Below are 19,052 nucleotides of genomic sequence, written 5' to 3'. Positions count from 1 at the left end.
TTAACTTCTCACTGCCCGTGTCTTTGGAACATGCTCTCCATCCTCTTGTCTTTCTTCTCTTGATGCTTTGCTGCCTGTTAACTACCACAATAGAGCCTGAAGAATTCCGTTTCCATACTCAAGAAATTACTGTTGTGTGGAGTATTTCCTTCATCAGGGTTTTGGAAAGACATTAGAAACAGTGTAGGAGCTGAATGTGAAGTTTTTATGTGAGGTTTTTTTATAGGTGAAGGCCTCTGGAATGCGTTGTTCCAGCAAAGCTATTAATTTTTACCTTGAAGTACAGTGGAAATTTAGCATCCATGTGGTTGTTCCATTACCTGTCCAACCTTGCACAAACATAGTCTTGCCAAAATAGTCAGAAAAGCTTTTCTGAGGGAAGGGTGAAGAACTGTAATGCAAAGCATGTATTTTTGAAGGTTTAGGAATTGCAGCACTGCATAGTGATAAATGTCCAGGCTCTTACAGCAAGTGTCCTTCAGATTTCAGCTGTGTTTGAATGGTCCATTAAAAGCTTTCTCATTAAACCAAGGATGATTTGTTTAAAAAGAGCCACACAGATTTAAGGGGTTTTTTTGGTTGTATTAGATAATGAAAACTTCACAGATAAGTACAGGACATCTTTTCTTTGTTTTATTTGAGTTACTTGTCTAGACCAAGGTCAAAAGTAGCATTATTGTAATTGTTTTGTAAACAATTTGATGTCTGTTTTCTTACTCCTTTTGCAGCCTTTAATGGAAAGTAAACTTAAAGCATTCAGTATTGGCAAAATGAGTGCTGCCAAACGGACACTGAGTAAGAAGGAGCAAGAAGAATTGAAAAAGAAGGTAATGGTATACAATGAAAATTTTACTTTGTATGCAGAGCTCAAATAACTTCGCTTTTAGATTGCTGTAATTGTAGCTCTCTAAGAGTGAAAGTGAATTGTATTTTACTGTATAACATATTTTTGGCATCCATAGCATTATGATACAGAGAGGCTTACTCTGTCCTTTTCTGAGAAATCAAGTTCTCTGGCTTCCTGAAATAGGGAATTACCATAATCCATTGGTGCATTGCTCAGAATGGAGACAGCCATCACCTTAGGTAGTTTTCTGTTCTTCCTTTGCTCTCTATCATTGGATTTCAGTTATTGCAAAGAGTACCTGCCATTTTTGAACTTGTTTCAGCACACGTCCTTGTTAGTTCTGTAAAACATTTTTTTTGTCTAATAACTGTATTGTATACAAACCTTAAATTTTAGTACTGCATTTTAGATTGCTCAGGAATTACCAAATTTTAAGAAATATATATATGCTAATTGGTAAGGTGAAAGTTTTGAAAATTTTGGGGTTTGAGATGTGTACACACAACCCGTACTGTGTTGCAGTGGCTTACCTCCTCCTGGGTTGTTGGAAATACTGGCCTAAAAATCATGGCAGTGCTAAGCCACAGTGCTCAGCTTAAGCCATTTATTCAGCTTGTTCTCTGGGAAATACAGAAAGGTGATCCTCTTGTTGATCTCCTTCAGCCACGTGGGTTGATCGTAGAGGCTGAGATGGAATGGGCACTGTTCTCTCATGCTGAGGCCAACAAAGCTCCAGGCTCATGAGCCTTTGATTGGAGCTTTTCTCTTTGGCATCTTTTGGATGTTAAATTGCCATGTAAACTCCTGCAAAGGAATATATTGGAGCACACAGCCTCACTGGCTTTGTTTGTTGTATGCTGTGTTCTACCCCCATTTCTCAGAAATTTGAATTATCTAAAATTGAAACTCCTTTGATGCTGTTTGTAGCTTGAACTCTAGAAAATAAAAATGAATGTCACATAGTTATTTAAAGAGTAACTGTCTAGTGAAAGTTGTTCTGTGATGATAGTAAATAGATGAACATTTGCTCTGTAGGAGGATGAGAAGGCTGCTGCAGAAATTTATGAAGAATTCCTTGCTGCCTTTGAAGGAGGTGATGGTAATAAAGTGAAAACATTTGTAAGAGGAGGAATCGTTAATGCATCTAAAGGTATAACTAATCTTTTTTTGGAAGTGGTGGGTCATTTGGCTTTGAGTAAAGATGAAGATTGGCTTTGAATTGTGTTTTAAAATTAGTATGTTACATTAGAAGCAGAAAAGAAAACTTGATGCTAAAATCTACTTTGTGCTTTGATTGAGGTAGGCAGTGGTGTGATTTGTGCTTTAACCACAAGAAGAAAAAATGCCTTGGTTTAGATTACCTAATCCGTGTTCTTCGTATTAAAAGATGTTAAATTATGTAAAATTTGTAATGTCAGCTTTTTAAAAATGAAGTAATACATTGAATTGAATGACCAGGACTGAAGAACAACATTCTTTCTAATGAACAGTGTTGTGCAGGATGAATTAATAAAATTTGCTTTCAACTTGTCTTTCATTTCAGAGGAGCATGAAACAGATGAAAAACGGGGTAAAATCTATAAACCATCATCACGATTCTCAGATCAAAAAAATCAACCAAATCAGCCATCTAATGAGAAACCTCCGTCCCTCCTCATGATAGAAACCAAAAAGCCTGTAAGTTTCTTGCTTGAATCTTAACTGCATCCTGATGTATTTAGAAGTGCTTAGAAGAAGGGCCCTGAGTTCTTGCAGAGTAGTTTTATCTGCACGTGTCACACGTGAGAGAAGGTGGACGTTTGGAGTTGGCTGCAGCAGTAGCGGATACGAAGGTGATGAGGTGCAGAGGCCCAGGAGCCCTGTCTGTGGCACAGTGCACCTGGTGCTGCACTGCCCTTTTCTTGTGTTCCTGCTAAGGTGGACAGACTTCTCATGGCTATGGATTTAGTGACTGTTGCAAAGTAATAGCTTCTTCAGTCCTGAGAATTTCTGCTTTTAGAATCAATTCTCAATTTCTATTGCTACTGTCTGGTTTTGATTTATTTTTAACTTTAAACAAAAAAATAAATTGACCTTTGTGTTGATCCAAGTTTTTCTTGGTAGGGTTTTTTGAGTTTGTTTGTTTGTTTTGGTTTGGTTTTTTTTTTTGAGGGGGGATGAAGTTTGAGAAGTTCCTTTAGAAATCCCTCTTTGAGTTCCAGAACTTGCACAGTTCAGAAGCTGAACACCTTATTTTATTCAATTTATTTTGTCTTCTGCATGATTTGGTTGAGTTTTTTTTTTTGTTTAGTTTTTTGGTTTTTTGTTTGTTTTTTTTTTTAACCAAGGTTTGTCATAAAAAGTAATAAACATGAACCAGCAGTCTTCAAGTCAAGTGATAATTGCATATGATTACTGTTACTACTCTGTATGTGTAATGAATGTCTTGGATGTCTTAAAAGTCTTTTAATAGAGCTTACTACAATTTTAAAGCTTAAGTGAAGCATGTAAGATGCTGCCTGTTAGGGTGGGAATTGATTGTAATAATTGTGGGCAGTTCCATCATAACTTCCCTCCAGCTTTAAACAAATGCCAGTTTTAGACCAGTGGGGTACTACTGGATGGCAGTTTTGATTTTCATTGTATGTAAAGCTCTACATATACAGAAATGAATTGTAGCATTTTTTTATTTTTCTGAGCTCTGTTCTGTCATATGCAAGTGTTTGTACTGTAAGACTATTACTGCTTTTCAAATTTTTCATAAATACTTGTGAAGTAATGCAATCAGTTTACTCACTTGCCATGTCCAATGGTGATTGAAGATAATGAGGTAAAAATGATTTTATTTATTTGGCAGACCCTCCCCAAAAACAAAAACAAACAAACAACTTTGCCTGGGGTGAGTAGGAAGTCCAGTTTTTCCAAAGCTGTAGTGTGTAACACAAGTATTTTGTATGTCTGCCTATTGGAAACGTTTTCATTTAAATTTGATTATATAAAAACAATGTTGTTGAAGATAATATTTCACATGAGTTAGTTAAGGAACATATATTACTGTTAAAAAAAACCAAAAGTAGTATTGCAGTATCCATATTCTTCGTCGTTCAAGAGTTTTTCCTGAGGATCTTGAACTATTTAAAGTAACTTTTTTCAGACTGTATTTACATCCAAAGGGAAGCAAGAGAAGGAAATTCTTTTCAAGTAGAATGTTTGTGGATAAAATAATTGAAAATATATATGTAAAATAATTTACATATATATGCACACACATCTGTCAAATTCATTAGAGCATGACGGTTTGCTAGGGTTGTAGTCAGCATCCTAGTTTCCAAATGGAACAAAGTGACAAAATACCTCACAGTTATTTTAAATGTGTATGTAGTAGAGAGAGTGTTTGATCACATGTGCTGCATTGTGAGAATGAGAAGTAACTTTTTTTTTTCAACTATTCTGAATTTTTTATTTTCTAGCTTTGTGTTTGATAGCGCTCAGTCTGAATGTGTCAAGTCCATTTGGTTGTTGTTTTGGTTTTTTTCCATTGTTTTTTCCTCCTGTAGTTACTTGGTTTGAAAGCTGTGGGTAAAATATGCATGGAAATTATATACAATTTTGTTATGTGATTTTTAATTCTGTTCATTTTGTCTTCTGAAATGTTGTTTTGTATATCTTTAATTTTAGCCTTTGAAGAAAGGAGAGAAGGAAAAGAAAAAGAGTAATTTGGAACTTTTTAAAGAAGAATTAAAGCAGTAAGTTTGCTAGTTTTTACTGTAAACAAATAAAATCCAAGGTTTCTGCGTTATTTTACAGACAGTATTTAAGATCATTCTTGCTAAGTTGTTTCCCAAGGAAGGTTTTTAATTTTTTTTCTCCCTCAAATGCTTGTGAAATGGTATAACTAATTAGTTTAAAATAACTTTGTTAGGATTAATTACTGCCATTGCTGATGGGCTTGGCCATTGTTGGGTCCATCTTGGAGCTGGCTGGTGTTGGCTTCATCAGCTGTGGGGGAAGCTTCTGGCAGCTTCTCACAGAGGCCACCCTGTAGCCCCCAGGACCAAAACCTGCCCAGCAAAGCCAGTGCAGGGGTGTAGCAGAGAGATTGGTGGCAGTATGAAATGTCTGTCACTCTTGAAAAGAGTGAGCTTCGTCACTGTTTCTAAACTATATCCAGAGGAATTTGTAGGAAGAGGTTGAGCTTTAATGCTAAGTAATGCAGAAATAAGAGTTGTAATTCAAGTCTAGAGACTTCAACTTGCATAGCATTGAAAACAAGCTGGATAATGCTTGAAAAAGCAGATTGTTTCGCTTTCATATGTGTTGGAATACAGCAAAGAGCAGCCCATGTATTGAGTGCAGCTGAGTGCCAGATATTTATCCTGATGCTAGTGATGGAAAACAAATGAATCTATGCATGAGAAAGCAGTAGGTACAACATTCTAAACCCATATGTGGCTTTTGTGAGGAGTGCCAGAGCCTCACTGCTGCGTGTTCCTTAGCTGGTGTAAATGTGTTGAACGGACAGCCTTGTATTCCTGGGATTCATATCAGGATTTAAGGCCAGACTGCAGGGAACCAAATAGTTAACTTGTGAGTACTGTCCTCAGAGTTAAAAACTGAGATGAAATCCAGTTTATTCTGGAAATAGTCATGTGGGTGTGCCTCTGAGTAAGGCTTAGAAAAGCTGGAATGATAAATAGACACTAAGGAGTTGTGTGCGTCTTTAAAAGTCACCTGAGTGGTCTGTGGATTTCTGGCAGTTAGATGTGGAATTGGAGTCACTTTTTCAGAGCACAGCTCTTATTTCCAGTTTTGTTTGAGAATTAAATAGCCTGACAATATGAATGAGGAAGCATGCAGCTGGGGTAATGCTGGTAGATACATTCCAGTTGATGAAACACAAGTTCAGTCATACTGGCAACTTGGAAGTTCTAACAAACTCATTGTTTCATATTAAAAATTCTCATAATTGTTAAGTCAATTCAAAATTTTAGAATAAAAACTTCAGAATGGTTTTAAGTTGTTGCTCACTTTAAACTTGCTTCTTAGAATCCAAGAGGAGCGTGATGAAAGGCACAAAACAAAAGGTAGATTGAGTCGTTTTGAACCACCCCAGTCTGATTCAGATGGGCAGCGGCGTTCAAGTAAGTAGTTGTTATTTTTTATGTTAGTCTGGGCTACAAGATTTGTAGACTAAATTGTACATATTTTCCTTCTCTATATTCAGTGGATGCTCCTTCAAGAAGAAACAGATCATCTGGTGGTAATACTGATTCTTTTCTTATTCAATTTAATGTTGTCATTTAAATGCATAGCAGGGATTATGACTTCTTTTTGTTGTTTGTTTTTTTCCTTTATTTTAGTACTGGATGATTATGCACCAGGGTCACATGATGTTGGAGATCCAAGCACAACAAATTTGTATCTGGGAAACATCAATCCTCAGGTAAGTTTGGAGCAAAGGAGTGCAGTGTTGGCACGTTTGGGCCCAGACAAATTTTTTGCAATATTCATTGGAATAAGCGCTCTGAACATAATGCTGAAAAGTTAAGGTTTAGACTACCAATCTCTAGCTCAGTTAAATTTCTTTTTCCATTGACATCCCTAAGCAAGGTGGATCATATCTCAATCATTTGAGTGGGCTCAGTTAAAAGTGCAGTTTTTTAGATTCTTGTTTCTGCAGTAGATTGCATTGGGGGGCTGTCAATGAAGTGGTGTTATGCCAAGAAACTAAAAAAATGAAAATTTTGACATTTGGACAATAATACGAACATCTGTCACAGAAATACAATGGCAAAATGTTAATTTTTACCTCTTTCTCCTGTAGATGAATGAAGAGATGTTATGTCAAGAATTTGGCCGCTTTGGACCATTAGCAAGTGTTAAAATTATGTGGCCAAGAACTGATGAAGAAAGAGCAAGAGAAAGAAATTGTGGCTTTGTTGCCTTTATGAACAGGAGAGATGCTGAAAGAGCATTGAAGAATTTAAATGGTAAACAGATTCTCAGTTCAGGGCTGTAATTATCTTTGCAGACTGTAAGCACATTTTCAGGTTGTTTTATCAGACAAGTGACATGGATTCTGTAACTCCAGTAGATACCAGGCTGGCAGTGACTTTACACTTGACTGTTCTACTGGCAACTGAATGTTGTCAAACAATAGCAATTGTGTACTGTAGTGTCCTGAAGACAGACATTGGGGGAAGACTAATGAAACATTTTGTGTAATAGGCCTTCATTTGCCTCTGTTGTAGTCTGATAGATGTAATAACAGTAATCAACAACGCAAGCAAAAGGTGAACGGTGGCAGGCAAACCTACATGTTGCACTTAGCAAGAAGTCTCAAGTGATGCAGAACCTGTTTATAACATCATGATAATGGAGGGGGTTTTTTTTCACTTTTTCAGGCAAGATGATTATGTCGTTTGAAATGAAGCTGGGCTGGGGCAAAGCTGTACCTATACCACCACATCCAATCTACATTCCACCCTCCATGATGGAGCACACGCTGCCGCCGCCCCCGTCAGGACTGCCTTTCAATGCCCAGCCTAGGGAGAGGTTGAAGAATCCTAATGCTCCAATGTTACCACCACCAAAAAACAAGGAAGATTTTGAGAAGGTAACTTACAGTACCCTGGGCCGTATCTCATTGTTAAATACTACATCTGTGACAGTATTTCAATGGCTTCATAGATTTGCATTGTTCAGGCTGACTTTGGCAGCCCTTAGTCTGCAGATTCTCTGGCTCCCTGCTGTAGCCCAAGGGAACCTACTTAATTCCTGAAGCTCTATTTCATGTCTGTGTTAGGGTATAGTATATTGGCTCTTGGTTAATTTAGTGCTGCTTAAAATCTGGCTATCATTTTCCCCCTCCAGGCTCCCTGGATTTTTTTCTCCTACGTCCCCCCCTTTTCTTGGCTGCCAAATTGCAGTATCTAAATTGTTTTCCTTATAGAAAATCCTACATATTAATTTGGGTAGCATTACTTTTACCCTAGAAGAGTTGATGTATTTTGTGTAGAAGGTAATTAATCTGGACATTGAGTAAGTATTTTATGCTACTTATGAAGTCAGTTTTCAAACTTTTCTTTTTGTGGAATATTAGCTGATAAAAGGGTAAGTATCTTGAAATCACAAACCAACTTGATTTACATTTGTAAGAGTTTATTGATTCTTTGAATGACACTTAAATGCAGGGCTGTTTTTTGTAAGACTTGGGAATAAAGTAATACCAACATGATCCAAGTCAAATAGTTTAGAATCTTTTCATAAACGTAAGAACTCCTTTCTTGTATATTCAGCATAGTTCCTATTCAGTGCCTCAATGTACATTCTGACAGGAATGTTCTGATACTTTGCAATTAGTGAACCTTCATGGTTCACTGACACAACCATTTGAATTTTGTGTAATTGCTTAGTTATAACTTCACAGCAGTGATTGCCTGCAAAGTTTGTCATAGATGTGTAGTATTTTCATTGCATATGTATATTTTTGCTTGTTACTTGTTAACAATACTCACATATTCTATGTTTATTATCTGATGTGACTTCATATACAGACTCTGTCGCAAGCCATAGTCAAAGTGGTTATCCCAACAGAAAGGTACATGTTTTTCTTTATTATTACTGATCTAAATATAGAAAATTTCCCCTTCGGAATTTTAAAGAAAAATGGTGATGTTGTGGAAAAGGTAATGGCTTGACTGAGCAATGGTTATTTTATAACACTTAAAAGAAATGTGTGTGGTTTACAGTCTAACTATTCTTGTCTTACTAACTTTTTTTTAAGCAAGGGTAGACTTAAGTAATTATATTTTGTATTTAATTTGATCACTAAAGAGAGATGCAGGGTAATTTTGTGAGTGAGCAGTAGGGTGAAACACTGACTTACAGATGCAGCCTAAGTCTTGACATAAACCTCTGCATATGGAGATGCAGCTGTGGGGCTTTTTTATTTTTCTTTTTTTTAAATTTTTTTTCTTGTTTTTTTCTTTTTTTCTTTCTTCATTTTTTTCTTTTCCTTTTTTTTTTTGAATTGTTCTTTTTATAACCAGTTCAGTTGAAACCAGTTCAATTTTGATTTTTGCTAATTTTTTAAGTCTAGCAGTTAATAATTTTTGTCACTGCAAAAGATACTTTTGTATTATGCAAGGATATTTTTCCATTTTGGTCCCCTGTCACTGTTTCTGCCTTCAAGCTAGTCTAGGTATACTCTTGCTCAGTTAAGCTAAAGCCTTTTCCCAAACATAGGAACACAACACTGTTTTAAAAGTAAAGAAGCACAAAAGATTACCAAATTCTCTTTGACATTGGCCTTGGTGAGCAACACCAGCTGAACTGTCTGCGGCAGCGGGGGACCAGGAAAACATCATGGGATGGATTGGGAAAGTATACAGTTTTTGACCAGACATTGGTACGATCGGCTCCAATAAATGTGGTTTTATTATAACTGAAAAACCTTTTTTTTGTTGGCCAACTTAAGCTAAATGACCTTTTAAAATAATGCACTATCGGTTTTTTACTACACTGTCTTAATTGTCACAAAGTCCCTTTTTTCTTTTTTTCGCGTGGGGGGAGGGGGCAGCAGGAGATTTGTGAAGCTGGTTATAGTGCATTAACAAATTTGTCAGTACATGCTCCAGTGTACTGTATTTTTGATGGAATTTTAGGACAGTACAATTCTTGTTGGGTAGAAACTTGAATAATTGGGGCGACCAACCAGGAGTCTTGATTTGTGAAACATATTGAGTAGTAGAACAAGTACTTGTAAAACTGTACAGTGCTCACAGAGTAGCTGTCAGAGAAAAAAAATTATTTTTCCATGTCCATTTTATTTACTGTAGCATTTTAAAAGCCTGTATGATAAGAACTCCTGTTAAATGAGTTGTATTTGAAAACACTTCTAGTAATTCCTTTCTTGATGATTTTGGAAGTTGCCAATGATAATTGCTTAGACCATTCCTTACTCAGTGCATCCCATCATGCAAAAATGTTGATGGAATTTAATGGGATAATACGTTTAATTATTCTCCTTTAACTAAAAATTTTCAATACTCTTTTTAAGATCTCTTTCTTCTTAGTAAACAGCAAACCTTGAGTATGTATAATCAATTATTTTTTCTGAGAAATTCATTTCCGAGTAGTCACATCTTACGTACCAAAATGCCTGCAACAACCTCTTTCAGATATGGGATGAGCTGAATCTATTTTCATACAGCAGAGGTCTTACGAAGCAGATGTTCTTATTCAAGCATAAGCTGCTCTTACACAACTTGATTCTACTTGATGAAAGAAAAATTAGATGAAAACCAGTGATGATTTGCAGGAAGCCAGAAGTGATCACGCTGGATTTGCCTTAAAATAAATGAATGCTGTAATAGCTCAGGGGCTTGAAGGCTATTGTAGATTTCTTTCTTGCTGATGTTTTCAAATATAGTTCATATAACAAGAAGAGTCTGGCTGTTCAGACTTTCAGAACGCTGCTGTAAATAAAATGGCTACAGAGTTGTTGAAACTATGTCCTCTTTGCAGTGTTTCTGGGATTATAAAAAGCAGACAGGAAAATTGAACTGGTAGCAGTTTGATTTTATTTGTGTAATATTTGAGGCAAATGCAGATTCAGTGCTAGATGGCTTAAAAGAGCACTTGCAGATGGCTGGGGTAGGATTCTATTGCTATTCTATTATTACTATTTTTTAAGTTGATTTTTTAAAAATCTAGTTCATTATATCTGTGGCCAAACTTTGAATACTGATAGTAGAAAATAGTCATCTGATTGCTAAGAAGTAGTAGAAAATTCTGCAATTTTGCAATGTAACATTTATGGAGTTTTAGTCATTAAAAAAGTGCTATATGGAAATCTAATGCATTACATGTAAAAACCTAATATTTGTTGCATCTACGAAAATAAATATAAAAATGCAAAAATCTGTATTTTTTTTTGGCTTGCATCACATTCAAAGGACACGTGCTGTGAAGTTTTTGCTATATGTAGGTAATCTATTTTAAAAACTCAGGACACTGTTTCCATAAAACCCCAAAGGGGTGGAAACTGGCTGTCACTATTTTTGATAAAGCTTTTCTGACTGTCTCCTGTTAGCCTGCTTAGAAGTGACTCTGCTTTGAAAAATGTGCACTTCACATCCACTTCTTGCCTGTCGCAGGATGTAGTGCTGAATGAAGGGATACAGATTTTTATTTTTTTAATTGTGATTTAGTTCTGTTGTGTGTCTGAGGGAGGGAACATGGGATGGAATGACACACAAGAATGGACATCATTGTTCTATGCCAGTAGTCGAGTCTTGACCAAAAAGAGGTGAACTAAATTTAGTAAATATAATGCCCTATTTTGCATCAAGAAGGCTATTTGCTTTTCCTTTCATACTTGAATAGTTTGAAAGCTGAATTCAGATTCTGTTGAACGTTCAGAAGTATGTTTGTTTTATTTTGAGCAAAATATTCAGCCACTTGTTCCCCTGTGGAACTTCAGCTAACACTTCAGTCTTACTTCTAGCCAATGTAGATGAGAGCTTAGTTTTTGATAGCTAATTGTACTTTGGTGTTCAGGTGCCCATATTTGTGTATGAGGTTTCTGCTAAGCAAGACATGATTGTAGGCTAACACATGGAAATTTAGGAAGGTGGTCTCTTCAATTCTTACTCCACCACTGCTAGGCATGGTTTGATTTTTAGAATGCCCGTGTCTGTGATGCAAAGCTATAATATGTTCCATGTTGCCTTACCTTTGATGCAGATTTCTTAACAATACAGCAAAATAATCTCCTGCACAGTTGTAGTATCTTAGGTGGAGTGTAGTTTTATATAGTGTTAGGTCTGAATCAATTTTTCTTTAACTGTGTTGTTGTTGTAGGAATTTGCTCGCTTTGATACATCGAATGATAGAGTTTGTGGTTCGGGAAGGGCCCATGTTCGAAGCCATGATCATGAACCGAGAAATCAACAACCCAATGTTCAGGTGCTTATTACATTGCTCCATTGCACATAACACCAGCTGCTTTCACTGTTGTTAACATTCTGCATTCTTAAAATACTAACAAGACTGACTTCTGCTGTGTCTGTCTTCATGTGCAGACGCAGACTTCACAAATTGCATTTTGGCTGTACTATCCTTTTATAAGGAAGAACACATTTTTATTCCAATTGTTACTAATGTGTACATGTAAATAAGTGAAATAGTACACACACACACTGTGTAATAAATTTCTATATATTTAAATAAGTACCATTTAACAAATACTCTTTTGAGGGATTCACAGTCAATGGAAGCAGTAGCATGCATTTTAAAAAAAGGAAAAATCCCCCTCCTCCCCCAGACAGACAAACTCAATGTGAGGTCCACTCTTCCTGGAGCCTATTTTTTAACCTTTAGCAAGAGGTGGGAATAAATTTTCTTCTGTGTCAGTTAAAATAGAATTAAACTTCAGCTGACATAGGGAAGTTTTGAGAATTTTGGGCGCTTGTCCTTAATGGAGTAAAAAAGGGCCAGTTTCTAAATTTCTTGTAAAATGCAGTCTCTCAAAAAAGGTTTTGAGGGACGCGCTAAATGACTTTTTAGTAGTGTTTTTTTTGCAGTAAGTTTGAAGTGCTTCTTTATGATTTTTATATGCAAAGTGAGAAGATACGCAGGTGAAAATATCCTGGCCATTAAAAATGGCCTGCTTGTCTCCCACATCCTCCATCAGATGTTGCCAGTGTTCTGCCAGACAATTTACTGGTGGAAAACTTCAGGTCCTTTAGTATTTGATGACCTCACTGTGCAACTGCAAGCTCCTGCATCACTTGTGCTGAGGTTGCAGTTGCTCCTGTAGTGACTCTTTGCACTGATGATTCTTCTGTTTTGCTGTGAGGTTGCACAGTTGTTCTTTCTGACCCTGTTTGTTTTGCTCTTGAGTTCTGAGCAGTGCTGTGCCTTTGGGGAGCTCTGCTCTCTGCAGATTGCATGTGTGTGTGTAGCAGTTGCACATGTTCTGACTGTGCTGTGGGTGTACATGATTTTAGCTCCTTGTGTTCTCTCTGCAGCTGAGGTGGGATTCTGAACAGGGTTTGGTTGGGGTGTTTTTATTACTTCCTTTAAATTTCTGTCACTTCAAGATTTGTAATATGCTCTGTGTCTTTTCTTTGCTCTTTGGTTTAGGTTTTTATTTGAAAATCAGACTCCAGCCCATGTGTATTATAGATGGAAGCTTTATTCAATTCTTCAGGCAAGTAGAATTTTCATGATAGTTCATAGCTTCAAGCATAGTGAAGTAAAATAGCAACAAAGTAAAAATACTTCTGGTTTTGTTTTTTTTTCATAGGGGGATGCTCCAACCAAGTGGAGGACAGAAGATTTCCGTATGTTCAAAAATGGATCCTTCTGGAGGCCACCACCACTGAATCCATACCTGCACGGGATGTCAGAAGAGCAGGAAACGGAAGCGTTTGTGGAGGAGCCGAACAAGAAGGGTGCACTTAAGGAAGAGTATGTAGCAGCACTGATGGATGGTGCTGCCTTCATTGCTGGTCTGCCTGGGTTTGCCCCTTGTGCTTTTGTAGTTCTAATGTGTCATCCCCTAAGTTTTCATACTTGTCATGGTGTCATGTATGTGTCTGAGTAAGTGTCTCTTCACTTCAGTGCTTCTGATCATACTTGTAGCTGAATACATCCTTGACTTGATTAGATTTGTCATCACTGAACCTTTCATTCCAATTTTATGAACCCTTAAGTTGAAAGGGATTAGGAAGATGAGAGTTTTTCCCCATTTTCTGCTGCTGTCTGTAGCTGAGGATATGTAGCATCTTTCTCAACATTGTTATGACTCACAAACTAAACCATTGTTGTAATCTTAAACTTACTGATGCTGTTCATCAGAAATTAAAATTGGGAACAGTTGTTATTAAACAGGAAGAGAGAGATCATCAGAGTTCTTTGCTGTGAAGTGTCAGTGTACTGGAAGTGGCTGTTGTACTGGAAATAGAGACATGCTTTTCTTAATTTTGCTGCTGTTGTTACAAATGTGTTACTAACATGTGGAATTTTTTCGTTTTGTTTTATTCTTCTCTTCATAATTACCACAACAGTCATGCCTCTGTAGCTTTTAATATACAATTTGTTTCTTATAACTTATTTTGGAAAGGCTCAAAAAGATTAGTTTAAAAAAGTTCTCTGCATATGGAGGTCAGGAAAAATGTGAAGTAATTATTTACTAGCTTTGTGCATCTAGTGTTTCTTATTCTGTACCAGTAATGACTTGCATGCTTTAGATTTATCCATTTGGTTTAGGCCTAAACTAAAGATAATTACTTTATTAGAGATACTGATGTGCTTAATTATCAGGTATTTTTCCTTGATTTCTATATGTAATCAAGACTTGAGTGAGAATTTTTTGTACTTTGTGTAATATGGACACATAAATTCATGAACCACTTAAAGAACTCAGGCAAAAGAATATGAAAATACTGAAAATTGCTTTTCTTCTTAAGATGGAAAACAAAAAAAACATTGTTAAATGGAAATTCGCAGAAGTACTTTCCATTTCATATTGAAAGTATTAAAATTCCTGCTATTTCAGACAGAGGGACAAATTAGAGGAAATTCTACGTGGGTTAACGCCTCGGAAGAACGACATTGGTGATGCAATGGTTTTCTGTCTCAATAATGCGGAGGCTGCTGAAGAAATTGTGGACTGCATTACAGAGTCATTGTCCATCCTCAAGACTCCTCTTCCTAAGAAGGTGTGGAGATTTTCTACAGTCTTGTATTTTGGGGGAAGAGCTCCTTTAGCAGCATGTGCATGTAATTTACAAGCATTATTTCATAAGTTTTAGGTAGTATTGAAGTGTGGACTTGAATTTAGGTATCATCCCTTCTGTGGAATTTTGTTGCATATTTTTTATTTCTGAAGTTGCTTGTAAATAATATTTTGCCTTACTGTGAAATTAAGAACAGTGAAATGATCTGTTCAAGTGAGACAATTAAAACAGGAATGCCATGATTCTCCCTTGTAATGCAGTGGTGATATGTTACAGTAGTTAGTACCCTAGAGCATAACAGGGGGCTAATTGCCTCTTAAAATGTTTATTAATAATATATCTGTGCTGCACTTAATTCTAATTAGGTACTTCCAGATAGTTTAAACTGTCTTGTATTCTTTCTGTGAAAATGCCTTTATTTTCTGAAGAATTTAAATTGGACTTAATTTGACTGTTTTTATTGTAGATCGCAAGATTGTATCTAGTGTCGGATGTGTTATACAACTCTTCAGCTAAAGTTGCCAATGCTTCCTACTATAGAAAATTGTAAGTATATTTTAGGTGATTGCCAGTTAAAAAAAACCCTATTATATTCATCTCTGTATGTACATCTCTGGATAAACGTGGTTGTAGGAAATTCAGACTTTTCTGTGCTACTGTTATTACAGACTGATGGTATTTATATCTGTTTGCATGAAAATGTGTAAGATGCAGCATGTTGGTAATGCAGAAAATGCATGTGCCCTATGCAAGGGACCACTTGCTGCATGGAACTCCATAAAGGTGAGAATACCTCATCTGCCTCTTGACAGAAAGAGCCTGAAGATAATATTCAAGATATGGTGTAGCAGATAGTTCAAGCAAATAAGTACCTTTTAAAAGAGATTTATTTTTAATAAAATGAAGGTTCCATAAACCTTAGATAAGGTATAAGGGGATATTATATATTTTATTTCTAAGGTGCTGAGGAGAATTTAGGAAGAATGTCCATGGGACAGTATCTTTGTCATATTTGTGTCTAGTTCCTGGAGAGTCTCTAACGTTAGGGCAGCATGGTGGGAAATACTCAGCATGTTATAAAACCAGTGATTGCAGTTGATGTTTCTTGTTGCAATGTGTCTGTGTTGTGCTGGTTTATTTTTCACACACTGTGAGAAGCTCAAGGGAAGCTGGGCAGCTGTTGCTCACTGTGCTTTCATTGAGGGCCTCACTGAATACATTAGAATACAAGTATAACTAAGAATTTTTTTAAAATACAGATTGAATTTTGAGACAATTCTTTCATTCTGTTTAAGGTTGTAAAACTCCTTTTATCGTCCTCCAATCTTTCCAGGGTGTATAAAGAGACTGCAGCAGATGTGAAGATCTCCCTTCACAGTTCTGTTGTTGTCCAAGGTGATTTAATATATAGTAATCATATTTGCTTTATAGTTCAGTTCATGGCTACTGTAAGGATCAGAACCTTGTGCTTTTGAGTCCTGTGTCCCAGGTATTTTCATGAATTGTGTATGTCCAAAAAACATATATGACAAAGTTTAACTAAAGAAATGTATATGTTTAATTCTAGTTTTGAAACAAAATTATGTCAGATATTCTCTGATCTCAATGCTACTTACCGTACAATACAAGGCCATTTACAGTCTGAAAATTTCAAGGTATGTATTTCATTGTTATTTACATGACATAGAAGTCACATAAATAGATGTTCCTGCACAAGAGATTGCATACTATGACAGGTGGCTTAGGCTTTAAAAAGAATAATTTTAAAAAAAATTTCTGTTTTGCAAGGGTAGCCTTCAATTAAGGAAGGAAATGAGCATCTGCCAGCTGAAGTGTGCCAGTAGATGTACAGTTGAGGAGTTGAGAGGATGTCTGTCTACCTAACACTTGACTTGCAAACAAGGCTTTCTAGCTTTCTTACTGTTCAGGGCCACCTCTATTTCAGTATCAGAAGTGAACTGGGGTGGAAGTGCTCAATGTGGGAAAGAAGCTCCTGAGTAGAACAACATAAAAGTTACCTCTAGATGGGTTTTTTTTTTTTGTGTCAAGCTTTATTTTAGAGTTCTGATAAGCAGTCTGACCATGGGTACTTGAAAGTGGTTTTTGAGATGAAATGCTCTCCGCTTCTCATGCTCGACCCTTTTCCTTCTGTTTTCATGATGCCTCTGCACTCTTTTTCTTTATTTTTCAGTCAGAAGCTGTAAATACATAGCTTATAGAGTAGTTAGTTTGTGTGTATTAAGATCTTCATCCTGGTTGTCCTCCTTCTGCTCTCAGTTGCTCTAGATTGAGAATCAGTTTTAGTTATCTGCTATTTTAAAACTTTCTTAAATTATTTGATAAAGAGAGGCAGATTTTTTTCATGTATCTACATCTTCAGTTACATTTAGTGTGTCAAACTTGAACTGAAACACATGTTTTCAAATAAGCTTTTTAAAAAGGAAAATGATAAAATTATTTGCTTTGGAAGGGACTTTAAAGATCACCTGTTCCAACCCCCTGCCATGGCCAGAGACACCTTTCACTGAACCAGGTTGCTCTGAACTCCATCCAGCCTGGTCTTGAACATTTCCAGGGGTGGTGGGGCAGCCACAGGTTCTCTGGGAAACCTGTGCCATGGCCTCAGCACCTTCACACTGAGGAATATCTTGATAATAGTTAATCTAAACCAATCCTCTTTCTTTTTGAAGCCATTCTCCCCTTTTCCTGTCAGAAAGAAATCCTCCAGCTTTCTTTTAACCCCTTCAGGTGCTAAAAGGGGCTCTTAAGGTCTCCCCAGAGCCTTCTCTTCTCCAGGCTGAACAAAATGACAGTAGGAACACAATTTCAGTTCAATAATATGTGTAACCCAGTGTTAATTTTAGTTATTTTATTTTACAAACAGATATCTTCTCTTAGATTTGGTAGAGGCACCTGCTTCGAACATTGGAGCAGAATGAAATTTACTGTCAGGGTAGAACTGGCAACAGCCAAAATGGATAATATAACAGGAATTTAAAGGGAAAATAAAACCCAAGTGAGATTTTTTAAAATGTAGTTCCTATATATGTGTTTTTGTAAAATTACTAGTCTTCCCCAGTGTGGTATCATTGTAATATACTTCAGTATGGAACTGCTTAAGAATAGTTGTCTGCAGTAGTAGTTCTCTATGGTCTTTTTCCCATCACATAAGATTTCTCAGTACAAATGTTTTAGCATTTATTTTTTCCTCTTGCTTCTAGCAACGGGTGATGACATGCTTCCGAGCGTGGGAAGACTGGGCAATCTATCCAGAACCATTTCTGATCAAACTACAGAATATTTTCTTGGGACTTGTAAATATCATGGAAGACAAAGAAACAGAGGTAAGTGACCTCAGGAGTGATACTTGCAGATGGCAGGGAAAAAAATGTGTTAATATAAATTAGAGCTGGCAAGGATTATTTTGCTCTCTCTTTTAGGGTGAATAAACCTTTCTTTCTTCCAAGTCCTTGCTCCAAAACAGAGGTGTAACATATTGTCAGAAGAAAATACTATTTATTCTGTTGATGTGTTTCTTATTTGTAGATTAGGTGCTGTGATGGAGTTTCAGTGTGAAAGTGTTTCAGAGCAAAGACTAGTACAGAATGACAGGTATTTCCTTTGTGCTGGAAATATTCTGTAATACCTGTCTTTGAATTCTGAGTGGAGTTTCAGGCATTGTAACTGTGTGGAAAGATGCCTTTCAGAGCTGTTGGAGGGAGGAGTATAATTTAACTAAAGCTGATTTATTGGAGTGGAAAAGCAGGGTGAATACACACATATGAAGGACAGTACATAACAAGTTAGAATACACAGCTGTATTTATAATTTGTGTGTTCCTTTAATTGCTGTTCCTGCTAAGTAGTCCGTTTGTGTCAGATGTTCATTTTAATGGTCTTGGGGAAACTTTCATATCAAGGAGTTATGATTTATCTGACTCTAACTGATTGATTTTGAGCTGAACTTCAGCTTAATAGCTCTTCTTTTGAAGAAGAAGAAAGCTTCCAGTACATTGTGGACAAATTCAAGTTCTTGCCTATAAATTTTGATAGGGAGATATTGTTGTGTTATTTCCCCTACAATAAGCAACTATACAGCTTAGCAAAAATTGTTGAAGTAGGTATTTCGGAGGTTTTGGTATTTATAAAAGTGCTTCTTTAAAAAGAAATTATTTGATAATTGGAGAAGTAAAGAAAAGCAATATAGATTTGTACTTGAAATAATGACATATTATTTGCTTTCAGGAAGTACCAGATGATCTTGATGGTGCTCCCATTGAGGAAGAGCTCGATGGTGCTCCACTAGAAGATGTGGATGGAATTCCTATTGATGCTGCTCCTATTGATGATCTGGATGGAGTCCCAATTAAATCCCTGGATGATGATCTTGACGGAGTTCCTTGTACGAAATGTTTCAACTTTCAGATTGATTCTTTGGTCTTGGATCTTTTCTTCCTGCGTAGTTTTTCTAGAATTGAT

General features: G+C 36.4%; 1 protein-coding gene across 6 annotated transcripts in view; it reads left to right on the top strand.

Annotated features, from left to right (window-relative positions):
* Positions 1–19,052, top strand: part of U2SURP (U2 snRNP associated SURP domain containing) — a 39,697-nt gene that overhangs the window by 9,956 nt on the left and 10,689 nt on the right. For 2 of the 6 annotated variants that reach the window (XM_064385807.1, XM_064385803.1), the window contains exons 3-21: positions 729–827; positions 1,883–1,997; positions 2,391–2,524; positions 3,684–3,725; positions 4,505–4,572; positions 5,873–5,967; positions 6,051–6,086; positions 6,187–6,269; positions 6,651–6,816; positions 7,231–7,442; positions 8,383–8,426; positions 11,693–11,797; positions 12,977–13,043; positions 13,140–13,303; positions 14,394–14,556; positions 15,041–15,120; positions 16,142–16,229; positions 17,796–17,918; positions 18,819–18,975. In XM_064385807.1, coding sequence (XP_064241877.1) covers positions 735–827; positions 1,883–1,997; positions 2,391–2,524; positions 3,684–3,725; positions 4,505–4,572; positions 5,873–5,967; positions 6,051–6,086; positions 6,187–6,269; positions 6,651–6,816; positions 7,231–7,442; positions 8,383–8,426; positions 11,693–11,797; positions 12,977–13,043; positions 13,140–13,303; positions 14,394–14,556; positions 15,041–15,120; positions 16,142–16,229; positions 17,796–17,918; positions 18,819–18,975 — 2,035 coding nt within the window. In that variant the 5' untranslated portion in view covers positions 729–734. Of the gene's footprint in view, positions 1–728; positions 828–1,882; positions 1,998–2,390; positions 2,525–3,683; positions 3,726–4,504; positions 4,573–5,872; positions 5,968–6,050; positions 6,087–6,186; positions 6,270–6,650; positions 6,817–7,230; positions 7,443–8,382; positions 8,427–11,692; positions 11,798–12,976; positions 13,044–13,139; positions 13,304–14,393; positions 14,557–15,040; positions 15,121–16,141; positions 16,230–17,795; positions 17,919–18,818; positions 18,976–19,052 lie in introns of those variants that run through there. The other 4 variants (XM_064385804.1, XM_064385806.1, XM_064385805.1 and 1 more) reach the window with 4 other exon arrangements.

The sequence above is a fragment of the Passer domesticus genome, chromosome 11, assembly GCF_036417665.1.
Source record: "Passer domesticus isolate bPasDom1 chromosome 11, bPasDom1.hap1, whole genome shotgun sequence".
Lineage (NCBI taxonomy): Eukaryota > Metazoa > Chordata > Aves > Passeriformes > Passeridae > Passer > Passer domesticus.
This window is presented reverse-complemented; position numbering and strand designations above follow the sequence as displayed.